At 49.4% G+C, this 12002-nt stretch overlaps 1 protein-coding gene across 7 annotated transcripts in view; it reads right to left on the bottom strand.

Moving 5' to 3' along the window:
- Window positions 1-12002, bottom strand: part of TBC1D14 (TBC1 domain family member 14) — a 104927-nt gene that overhangs the window by 30605 nt on the left and 62320 nt on the right. For all 7 annotated transcript variants that reach the window (XR_011485978.1, XR_011485976.1, XR_011485977.1 and 4 more), the window contains exon 4: window positions 1010-1128. Coding sequence is in view for 2 of the 7 variants with exons in the window: in XM_020880330.2 (XP_020735989.1) it covers window positions 1010-1128 (119 nt within the window). In the remaining 5 variants the exon portion in view is untranslated. The remainder of the gene's footprint in view (window positions 1-1009; window positions 1129-12002) is intronic.

Consider the following 12002-nt stretch of genomic DNA (forward strand, 5'->3'; position numbering starts at 1 on the left):
TTTTAAATGTCAGGGTTGACAGGGACCTTAGAAATTCTAGCTCAGTGTTTTACAATCTCTCTTCAAGAAGAAGAAAAAAAAAGTTGTGGAATCTTTCTGTTCAAAAATAGGGTTCTATGGAAACCTGATGCTTAACTAGTGATAAGCTCTGGCCTGGTACGATGGAGCAATCCCTTTATCTAACTAAGGTCTCCAAACACGATCCGCAGGCCAGTCACCGAAACCGATCTCATCAGTTCCAGGCAAACCAGAGGCTGGAGGGGAGGGAACTCGCTAGGCTCACCCAGCCTGTTTACCACAGCACATCCTGAAGAACCAGCAGGCTAGTGCAGGCACTGTTCTGCCGTTTTCTGGGGTACCTACGAAACACCCTCTTCAGAATATTCGCTCTGCTGTTTCTTACAGTTACAAGCCAGTCTATAATTAATAACAGCTCTGCAAGTATTTAGAATGCTAAATTAAAAAGTCACTTGAACGGAAAATCCGGGTTGAAACTTGTAGGTTAGGGCTTCCCTGGTGGCTCGGTGATAGAGAATCTGCCTGCCAACACAGGAGACTCGGGTTCATCCCCTGATCCGGGGAAGATGGCACATGCCACGGAGCAGCTACCCCTCTGTGCCGCAGCTACTGAGTCTGTGTGCTAGGGCCCAGGGCTGCGACTGGAGAAGGCACTGCAGTGAGAGGCTGGCCTCCCAGACTAGAGAGGAGCCTCTGCTCTCCACATCGAGGGGGAAAAGCCTGAGCAGCAACCAAGACCCAACAGAGCCAAAAATAAAAATTAGTTAGTTAAAAAAACCCACTTCTATGTTACATGGAACTTTTCCCAATCAGTCATACTGTCACACAGGATACACATTAGCACAGGGGACAGATGGAACCTGTGTTTTCAATAAGTGACGTGCCAACTTGTTCTTCCCCTCATGACCCGGTCCTTTGCTAGTGAAACGGTGACCAGCAAATGGACTTATCCCCCAAAAGAAACTCTCTACAAACTCTTGTTCAGACTCACGCTGGTCTGTCTTCCAGGATGAGTGCTGTGGTGGAAAGAGGCTCAAAATCAAGATTCTTCCTCACATTCTGCTTCGGAGAGGGAGGCTTGCTAGGTCGTCCAGCCTTGTCTTCATATTCCTAGGACAAAGAAACCAGGGATAAGTCCAGGCCCAGGAAATCTGAGGTTACAGAGTAAGAAAGCGGTTTTGTTATGAATTATGAAGCCCTTTAAGTCGACTGTGAGGACAACACACAGACAATGCGTCTTGCTCTGAGAAGGAAGAACGGCCGGTAAGAGGCTTCCTGCAGCTCTGCCAGCTCAGGCCATCACTTCACAGGGACTGCAGGCTTTCCACACCGGCAGGGAAGTCACTGAAGATCTTGTCATTCCAGTGGCCCCTCTGAGGGACCACAAACCTCGACTCAGGCCTCCCATGCGTCTTCTGTGTAAGAGGCGTGTATTCTGTCTTCTGGACACGGTAAATCTGAAATGATTCTTGCAGTGGCCACCAGGAAGCTCAGAGTCAGAGTGACAGCCAATTCTGGCACTCCTCTGAACCCCTGGCTTCATCTCCCACTCCCATCCTAAATTTCTAAAGCATATTCATTTATCCCACTGCATTTTTATCGATTTTTGTTAACTTTTCAAATCTTTTCCAAAATGAGGAAGAAGATAAAAAGTTTTCACTTGCAGGTGCTTAAAGCTGTTTCATTTTCTCAAAGCAGAAACATCAAAAAAAGAAATTCTTTAACACCTTTGTATGAAGCCATTGTTGCCAGTTGGTACATAAATAATTGTGCCATGCCCTGGAAATCTTGGAGCAGTGTCCACACCTCCAGGTCACTAATCTGTCCTGTGAACTGCAACCACAAAACCTCAGTCACACCTGGTGACCCACATTCCAAACACCCAACCAGCAGAGTTCAGGAGAGCCAAGTCCCTTGGGCCAAAGAGTCCAGTTTCTAAAATTATGTTTGTATCCTTGTGTGCATGGGCACATGCTAAGTCACTTTGTCACACTGACTCTCTGCAACCCTACGGACTGTAGCCTGCTGGGCTCCTCTGTCCGTGGGACTCTCCAGGCAAGAACACTGCAGTGGGTTGCCATGCCCTCCTCCTCTGTACCCTTAGCCTTCTGCAAAAATAAAAACAAGCATTTTCTTGTTGTCTGTTACAGACAAGGCTCTCAGGACTCTCCCCTAAGTCAAGGCAGCCTAGCTGGGAAGGTTAGGACAAACAACAGAGCAGCTGGCCTGAGATTTAAGTGAGCACTCCAGATGCAACAGAAGCAGTAACAGGAGTGGAAAGTGATGAATTGCTAAGTGAATTTTATTAACTCTAGTTGTTAATGAGGTGTTACTGGTAAAATTATCTGGCTAGCAATTATTCTCTCAGACAGAAAAGCCTACTGAGGTTTCTAAAAAGCTTAAAGGAAAAACTGCTTCCTCAGAACCCACAGACTGTGAGAAGGGTGTGCCCCAAGACGCAGGTGGGAGGGGCAGTTTCTGAACCTCTGGATGTACAGGGTTAGATGGCTCAGCATTGTTCGTTGCTGTTGTTCAGCTGCTACGCCGTGTCTGGCCCTTTGCGACCTCACGGACTGCAGCACACAGGTTTCCCTGTCCTTCACCGTCTCCCAGAGCTTGCTCAAACCCATGTCCATTGAGTCGGTGATGCCATCCAACCATCTCATCCTCTGTCGCCCCCTTCTCCTGCTCTCAATCTTTCCCAGCATCAAGGTCTTTTCCAGTGAGTCACCCTGATGTAAAATGGTTCCATTAAAATCTAAAATGACCTCCGCTTACCCAAAGCTGAGAAAAGGGACTCGTGTGTTCAGCCATTCAAACACTTGAGCACCTCCATGTGCCAGGCACTCAGCTGCAACTTAACACGGTGATAAACAACTATGAGGAAGTGTCATATGTAGCACCCGATGCAGAACCTTGAACTTTACAGGAAAACTACCTAGAGCTGTGCTCAGAAAGGTTCTGAGATACGTTGCAATTTAACAAGCATTGTTAATGAACACCCTGTAAAGTGCTACTCATGTGCTGACCCTGGTCTGATGAACTACATGCCAAGGCCAAAGAAGCTGAGCCCCAAGTTAGATGTCCCAGAATATGGATGCCCACTGCCACTTGCTTCTGGGCGCTTTATCTCCATAACAATCTCTACAGCAGGTGTCACTGTGTTTTACAAGTAGGACCCCTGAGGTTCAAAGTGACTTGCCCACAGCCAGCAAGGTGCTGAACCTGTAGGACTCTCCTCTCCGACCCTCTGCGCAGGCCTGACCTCCCCTGTGGATACACTCAAAACAGGTGTGCAGCCGTGGAGAGAAGGGCCCAGGGCCCATTCAAGTCAAGTGTGGTCTCTGGGGCCAGACAGGCCTGGCAGCAAATTCAGATCCACCAAGAACCAGCCTCGACCTCCGGCGAAGCACAACTAAGCCTGCCGGTGCCTCACTTTCACATCTGCAAAAAGGATAACAGCACCTGGCAGAGGGGGCTGTCTCAGAAGTGGGGAGAGGCGTGTGAGGCAGCCAGCACAGCCCCTGGGGCACAGGGATGCTCCAGGAAGGCTGGCCCCTGCTGCTGTCTGCCATGACCCTTTTTCCCTGGGGCCTGAAACTATGTAAGGCAGGGGGAAAAAATGCTCTATGGCCAAACAACAATCAAGGAGCCCTGCAAAGTCTGCAAAGAGCACAGACTTGAAAAGGAGTTGTAACGTTAATTAAATGCCTTGATTTGTGATCTTTAAAAGATCAGTCTCTTCAGTGGGAGCTCAGAGGCTCCATCACAGATGATAAAACACAGCACTGCTGTAACGAGCCAAGCGCTTCCCAAGGGCTTAACACAGGCGGAACTGGCTCAACTCCCCCCTCACACCACCCCCGGCCGGCCGGAGAGAGAGGACCTGCAGGTGGTGGCCGGAGGGGCTGCAGGAGACTAACAGAGCACCCAAGCTCCGCAGCCACACAGCCCACTGCAGGCTGCGCGGGCCAGGAGGAATTCAGTCATTCACATTCAGTCTATATAAAGCTTTCATCTATGACACAAACCTGTGATAGCCGATGAAGTACAGACGCAAGGCAAATACTTATTATTTAATCACATACTGCACTGCATGATTAAAAAAAAACAGGCCTGTCCCGTCCACACTTGCAATCCCAGGGAAGGCCTCTTCAACATTTTAAACGGCATTTCAGAACACGAACAGCTCTGGAGATTGTTAACAGGTCCTACTCCAAACCTAGTGCTCACACTGTTACCTACAGAAGTCAACAGTAAGCTCATCTTCCAAATCGGACAAGCCAACACCAGGAACGAGAGAGAGAACGCGTCATTCTCAGGAAGAAAACAACTTTCAGCTGTGAGTTTATCAACATTGAGGTCAGCATGTGATGTGGCAAGAGCTGGGGATTTGGAAGCACAAAGACTCAGTTCTAAGTCCTGGCTCTGATCTGAGGCAAATCATCTTCTTCTCTCTCAGCCATGAAAAGGAGCAACTGTGAAGACTCCCTGATGGTGAGATGACGGACATGCGCTCGATGGCTGCCCATAAAGTATGAGCCCTTTCCCTGTGCCAGCCAAATGGAGGATCATCCCTGCCTCGGTCCAAGTCACCCTTCCTCCTCCTGGGGCCCTGACGGGATCAAGTTTCAAAGTTTTCTGGTTTAAACCAAGTAACAATGCCATTCGTTGCTGTGCTCACCGGAAGTCCTGCAGACTAATAAAGATAAAACATCCATTCAAGGAACAGCTACAGATTCCAACACCCTGTATAACCTGAGGGAATTTAGAATGGGGTTCTTCAAAGTTCTAGGGGCAAATCAGTTTAACTGGTCATGACAGCATTTTTTAAATCAAACAAACAACAACAACAACAAAAACAGGGTGCACACAGTAAGGAGACTGTGTTTCAGTTCTATACCTACTTATAGCTGTGTCTTTTGAGAGCACTGAGTCTCAAACCAAACTGCCTAACCCAGGGATTGGAGTAGGGGGGTGTGCCAAACAAGGTTTGCAGGCCACTCATTTAGAACAGGTCATAGTCCCTGCTGGGAGTGGTTTACCTCGTATGCTGCTGGGAAGGTAAGACCAACAGCAGAGAGAGAGCAGCAAACAAAACCTACTGTAGCCCACTCCAAGAAAACCTACTGTACTAACCAGGGGCTAGCTGTGGGGCATGTCTGATAACCCAGCAAGGGGTCAGGAAAAAAAGCAGCAAGCAGGCAGCGAGCCAAGACAGCTGAGGCTGCGAGGCCAGGGCAGATAATAAACCCCGCCGTGAAAGGGCAAGCCAGAGCTGCGGGAGCCCCAAGGACAGGACACCGATGGCTGGAGAGAGGCAGAGAAAGCGTTTCCTAAAGGCTGCCATCTCAGCGCGCAGAGGACGGAGGAGCTGGGCTAGAAGCCACGAGAGCCAGGCATCCTGACAGCACGACAGCAGCCAAGAGACAGCGCTCAGCAGGCCTGTCTGCGGGCGGCACGAGCACTTTAAACTGGGAACGATGCTGAGTCAAAGTTCTGTTCCAGATTTCACGGGCTCAATGACGAGCTACCTGGAAGTGATGAGACAAGCTGAGAGCAAAGCAGAGGGAGAAAAGGAAGAGCCAGCCCGGGTGCAGAGCCAGGCAGTGAGCAGCCCAGGGCGCGACGAGCCCGGTCAACACAGCCAGCGGCAAGGTCTTCCTCCTGTGCACGATCCGAACAGCGCATCAGACTCCAAAACTAAGTGTGTCTATTCTGCTGGTTAAAGAAATGACGAAAAGTCTACCTCAACAGACACTTGCCTAAGAGGAAACGATCAAGATTCCCAAAGGGTGAAAAGGAGGAATTCCTGGGAGGATGACCAGAGGGGTGTCACTGCTACTCACAGCACTGGAAGAGCGTGGTGAAAGGCAGCCGTTTATGCCCCAGTGTGGCAACAGAAACCCCTCAGCTTCCTGAAATCTACCCCAGCTACAAGGAGAAAGGCTCATCAGTCAAAACCCGTGCTTACGCCTTGGACTCAACTGGTTACAGTACCAAGATGAGCTTTTTAAAACAAACAGAAGGCTTTAGAGGTATGTCTAGAATAAAAGCACAGCAGGTCACAACACCTGGCACCTATTAGAAGACTGCCCCAAGCCACCCAAGAGTGACACCACGGCCACCACCTGGGCACAGGCGAGGGCCCTGCCAGAGAGGCACTGGGTGGGAGTGGACGGCAGGCCTGGGTCTGAACCAGCACTTCCCGACCATCACCACCAGCAGCGCGACCTTGAGCGTGTTTCTTCAGGCCTCCAAGCCTGTTTCCCCATCTATTCAATAGGAATGAACCAACATAACACACAGCCATAGCAGGGGTCCAAAAAAGGCCAAGGGGTGTTACTACAAAATTATTTCTCACAGTATTTCCCCACTAAGAAAGGCACTTAATGAGGCTGCGGTGAAGACCAGATGAAGGTGAAGCATCCAGAACACTGCAGCGGGCTTTGCCCTTTGTAACGAGCAACTTTTGGGGAGGGGCGAGCATGGTTGTGGAATGTGGGACACGAGACGGGTTATGTTTTGCCATTTACAGCGAGTAGGAGTAGCCTGAACAGGTCTTACAGACACTGGGACTTCCGAAACGACAGTCCTCTGTGACCAATGAGGCTGACTTCACAGTAAGAGGGACCCCCGGGATCCTCTGAAGGGCTCCTCCTACTTCACCTCTTTCACCCACTTACTAGTCTTTTTCCCCAGAAAGCATCCTCTAGGTTACCGGAAATGTTGGCATTTGGGAAACAACTCTCAGGAGGCCTGTCATAGTCCTTCCAAAACATGTAGAACACAGACGTTCATCTGTGGACTGGTGGGTGAAAGAAATGGAATAAATCTGAACTATGGGTTTTAACAAGCCTGCCTACTGTTGCCATCTGACCACCTTTATTCGCACGTGGAGCGAAGGGGGTGGGGGGGAGTAGGGTCCTGCTCCCCGTACAAAGGCTTCCCCACTCAGGCCTCTAAGAGGGGTGCCTGGTCTGTCCTCAATCTGAACACCAGCTTGCAATCCCCTTGTGGGCGATGAGAAACAGGACGCGCCGGTGCTCCCTCTTACGGTCTCCCACGGTACCTGTTAAAACTCAACCCTTTCCAGGGCACCGCAGACAAAGCACGGCAGCGGAGGAGGAAGGCGCAGCGCCGCGGCCGCATGCAAGCTGCAGCTCGCTGGAGCAGAGAAGGTGCGTGGAGCGCCCACACATGCACACGGCGCACCCACGCCGGGGCCTCCGGCCGGGGCCGAGCACACGGGCCCCCGGAGAGGCGTGCTTGGGCCCGGCTCCACTCACCATGAACGCCGCGGGGCTCAGAGGCGCGCGGCCGGCGGCTCCATGCCCGAGCGGGGCTCCGCGGCGGGACCTCGGGCGGCGGCTCCAGCGGCGGGCGGGCGGGCGGGGGCGGCAGGCCGCTCAATCGCGCGCAGAAGCCGCGCAGCCAATCCGCGGCTCGGGTTCGGCGCGTCAGGCCTGGCTCGCTGGGGACCCGGGCGCCGGGGCGGGACTGGGGCCGGGCTGCCGAGGCCCTCTGGGGTCCCTGCACCGCGAGCCAGGCAGGGGGATCGCGCGGCGCCCTCAGGACCCCTGAGGGCGTGCCCACGCGGGCGGGGGGTGGGGGGGAGGGCGGGCCGGGTCAAGACGCGGGATGCCCGCCCCGAAACAACCCGGCCTGAGTGCTGCCAGCACCAAGCGAGTGACTGCGCGCTGAGCATAGACACCACGCTGCAAAACGCTCCCCCGAAGGCCAGTGGCGCAGCGCCGGGCAGCATGCGCCAGACCTCTGCTTTGTGAGACCTCTGAAAATGAGACGCGTATGCTACCAGAAGGAACTGCATAAAAATAGTAACACTGGTAACCTCCGGGGAGTGGGGTGATAGCTATTTTCTTATCCTCTTTGTACTGTTCAGTTCAGTCTCTCAGTTGTGTCCGACTCTTTGCGACCCCGTGGACTGCAGCACGCCAGGCCTCCCTGTCCATCACCAACTCCCGGAGTTTACTCAAACTCATGTCCATCGAGTCGGTGATGCCATCCAACCATCTCATCCTCTGTCGTCCCCTTCTCCTCCCACCTTCAGTCTTTCCCAGCATCAGGGTCTTGTACTGTACTACAGTTCAAATGTTTTCCACAATAAGATCAGTTCAATTAAAACGTTAGGCTGCACACAGAAGCCTAATAGTAGAAATCTGACGAGTGATAGCTTCTGGGGGACTGACTGGGAAGGGGCAGAATGTATCACTGGGGGTGACAGAATTACTATCTTGATAAGCATTCCTCAAAACTAATTGAATAGTATGCTTCAGAGGAGAGCATTCCACTGTTTGCAGATCATACCTCAATGCTTTAAGTCTTAAAATCTGCTGTGAGGTCAAAATGATTGCTGGTCAGCCCATGGGTCCAGTGTTCAAGGGCTGAGCTCTGGGTCTGAGACAGCACAGACCCTTCTTCCCTGATGGAAACGCACAACTCCTCAGACCATGGAAGGAGGCTTTCCCCAGCTGATTTTTCTGAATAATAGCATTACCAAGTTACCACTAGAAACTTCACTCAGAAACCTACAGTGTCCATCAAGCTGCAGTTGAGGAGTCAGACAACAATAAGACATTTTCATAAGTCGCTGGCAGTTGCAGCCATTTTAGAAAGAATCTGGCAGTGTCTTATATATACAGTTCAATACACATCGACACAACTGAGTGGCTAAACCACTACCTCCACACTTGTAGGAATCTACCCAAAAGAAATAAAAGCTACATCCACAAAAAGTCTTGCCAGCAAATATGCACAGCAGCATTATTCATTATAGCCCAACACCAAAAAAACTCCACTGTGTGAGGAATGGATAAACAGCAGCTACAGTGATGAACAGGGGCAAAGATACATGCTGCACATGGACAGCACACAGGCGAGCCTCAGGGCGCTGTGGAGTGAAAGGCAGACGAAAGATAATATGCATTCCATGTATATGAAATGTCTTTGATAAGCAAATCTCTCAACAGAAAGCAAATCGATCTTTGCCTGGAGCTGGAGGTGGAAGTGGAGATTCACTGCAAATAGGCATGAGGGAACACTCCTGACTGATGGAAATATTTCACATCTGGGTTACAGTGACTGTTGTGTAACTGTGTAAGTTTATTAAGAAATCATGAACATGTACACTGAGTGAATCTGATGGTAAATAATCATACCACAATAAAGCCATTTGTTAAAAGTAATAGGATAAAAGGGGAGAGGCTGATTCTGGCCGGAAGGATTAAGGAAAGCCTTGTTTACAAAACTCACTCAAAATCTGGAAGTGAGACAAATGCACGGGGGAGAGGTGTCTCTTCAGTTTATACCTGGGTGTTTTTAACAAGCCTCCCTGAAGTTTTCAATCCTCTAGGAGATAAGCCTTTGCTACCTACCACTCGAGTAGAACCCAGAAACTGTGAAGTGATACATTAACTGGCACATTTATGTCTAACTGAAAACTTAACTCCAAAGGTGATGTTTTCTTACCCTATTTGTTTATTTAAATCTAACCTAGCAATCTTATTCTAATTCTTTTTTTGGTTTTATAACTATCTACTTCCTCAAATGTCTTTGGAATAAATTTTTCCGTCTTACTGCTTCATTTCACACATCTCCTCAATCTTTACCCCATGATCATTTTTTTTAAAAAAAAGGTAAATGTCATCAAAGAATGGTAGAGTAACTGTTTTCCATTAAGAGAATAAAGTGACAACCAACCAAGGTCAAAACACAATTCTGACTGGCTGCTGGTTCATAAAGAACAGTTAGGCGCAACTAGAGAAGGCAGAGATGATCTGGTCATGAATGTCTGAACATGGCCACGGTCAGGTGCGGTTGCAGAAATTACTGATGATTTTTTAAAGCCTGATAACACCTTCATGGTTGTGTACAGGCTGAACGGTGATGTATTTATGGGTAAGATGTCATGATACCTGCAAGTTACTTTCAAGTGATTCCATTTTTTAAAACTAGAAAGGTATGATAAAATGAATATGGCAAAATGTCAACAACTGTTCAATCTAAGCGGAGCATATATAGCTGTTCATCATGAAATTACTCCTTGAACCCTTCTCTAGGTTTGAGGTTTTTCTTCACAAGGGGACTAGACCAGTGTGAAGGCTGACCTCATCTTCAGATCTCATCTTAAATACCTTCCCTGCAGAAACTCTCTTCCCTACCATGTAAGCTACAGCAAGGCCCTGTTCGTCTCCCTCCTAGCATCAGGTTCTGTTTTCTCACAGCACTTAATCAAACCTTGTCATTATAAGACTCTCTGGTTAGTACTTATTTCCCTCAAGAGACTCAGAAACCTCTGAGGGTGGGGACTGGCTGTTGCCTCTCCACCACTGAAGACGAGCAAAGCCCCCAGCACAGAGGAGACAGGCAGCCCGTGTGAACTCCGTCATTCTCCCATCCGTCTTTTCATCTCTCCCCAAGCACTAGTGCTTGGCCCTAGGACTAAAGATGAACAAGGCTCCTGTCCTCAAGTCCCTCACAGACCAGTAAGCAGATGATTACCACACTCTGTGGGTGCTTGGTCTGTGACGGAGAGGAATCGGAGGCCTCCAAGAGCCCCAGGAGAGGCAGCTGACCCAGCCTGAGGAGTTACTGTGTCCTTCCAGAAATAAGTCCTGAAACAGGAAGAAAGCTCATTCTGCTCTCAAAGAGAGGCGTTCTCAGCCTCTCCTACCAACATCTAGTCCACCCGGACTTTAGAGGTCAGCCAGCTGGAGCCCGCAGGCTCACTCGATTTAAATATGAGACACGTGTTAGCATGGGCTAAATACATATTAAGATAATGCTTACCAAAAACACACTGCTTATCTCCTCTGGCAGGTCATAACCTGCAAGTTACTTTAACAATAATTTCTATCACATATTTTAGATCTGAGTACCATTTATAAAGTTTTAACTATATACCATGTGAGGACAGGTTGAATTTACTAAAATTTGAAACTTAAAAATAAGAAGTCAACAGAGCCTCTTCTCTATCTCAGTATGGCATTAGATGTGACTTTTATCTTAATTCACCTGTAAAGAATTCTGCCTCCTAAAGTTTCTGAGTTAGCCAGAGCTCACTCCCAGGCTACCAGCACACTTGATTTATTTCCTTATTGATTCATCTACAACATGGTTGTCTCTACCCTTTGAGGTCAAGGAGGTGAGACTGGGTGATGTGTTCCATGCAGCACCCTAACACAGAGCTAACAAAACCCAGCCTTGCTTCAGGCCACTGGGTTTCAAAGGAAAGGACTGGCTCCAGTGCCCAATTGAGGAAACTGGTTAAATAAACCAAAATATGGCTACACAAAGGCCATAACTTGGTGCGTAAAAATGAGATCATGGGAGAAATACTTAATGATATGGGGAAATGTCTGTGTTGTCACAGAGATAAGAAAAAAGTCTACAAAGTGGCGTGCTTTGAAATTCTGACATTCACCCATTTACCGGGATCCCCTCGTGGCTCAGACAGTAAAGCATCCTCCTGCAATGTGGGAGACCTGGGTTCAATCCCTGGGTTGGGAAGATCCCCTGGAGAAGGGAATGGCTGCCCACTCCAGTATTCTGGCCTGGAGAATTCCATGGACTGTACAGTCCATGGGGTCGCAAAGAGTTGGACATAACTGAGCGACTTTCACTTTCATCCATTTAACAAATTTGTATTAACCATCCAGTAACGCTAGGTACTGTTCTAGGCCCTGGAGAGAAAGTGACTGAAAAGCAAACAAGCCCTGCTCCTAGGCTTCGTGAGTTCATATTCTGGGAGGGGTCAGGAGGCAGGCAATAAAGAGGCAGCAAGCAAGTGGGCAAGAGTTTATGACGGAGAAAAGTGCTGTGCAGAAAATACCCGACAGCCCTCTGGCAGAGGACGGTCATTCAGACTGGTGGTCAGGGAAAACTGCTTAGAAGACGCCACCTAGGAGGGCACATCTGAGCTAAGACGGACGAGTCCCATTCGGCACTCTCAACCCTGTGAGCTG

This window comes from Odocoileus virginianus, unplaced genomic scaffold (genome assembly GCF_023699985.2).
Source record: "Odocoileus virginianus isolate 20LAN1187 ecotype Illinois unplaced genomic scaffold, Ovbor_1.2 Unplaced_Scaffold_5, whole genome shotgun sequence".
Classification (NCBI taxonomy): Eukaryota; Metazoa; Chordata; class Mammalia; order Artiodactyla; family Cervidae; genus Odocoileus; species Odocoileus virginianus.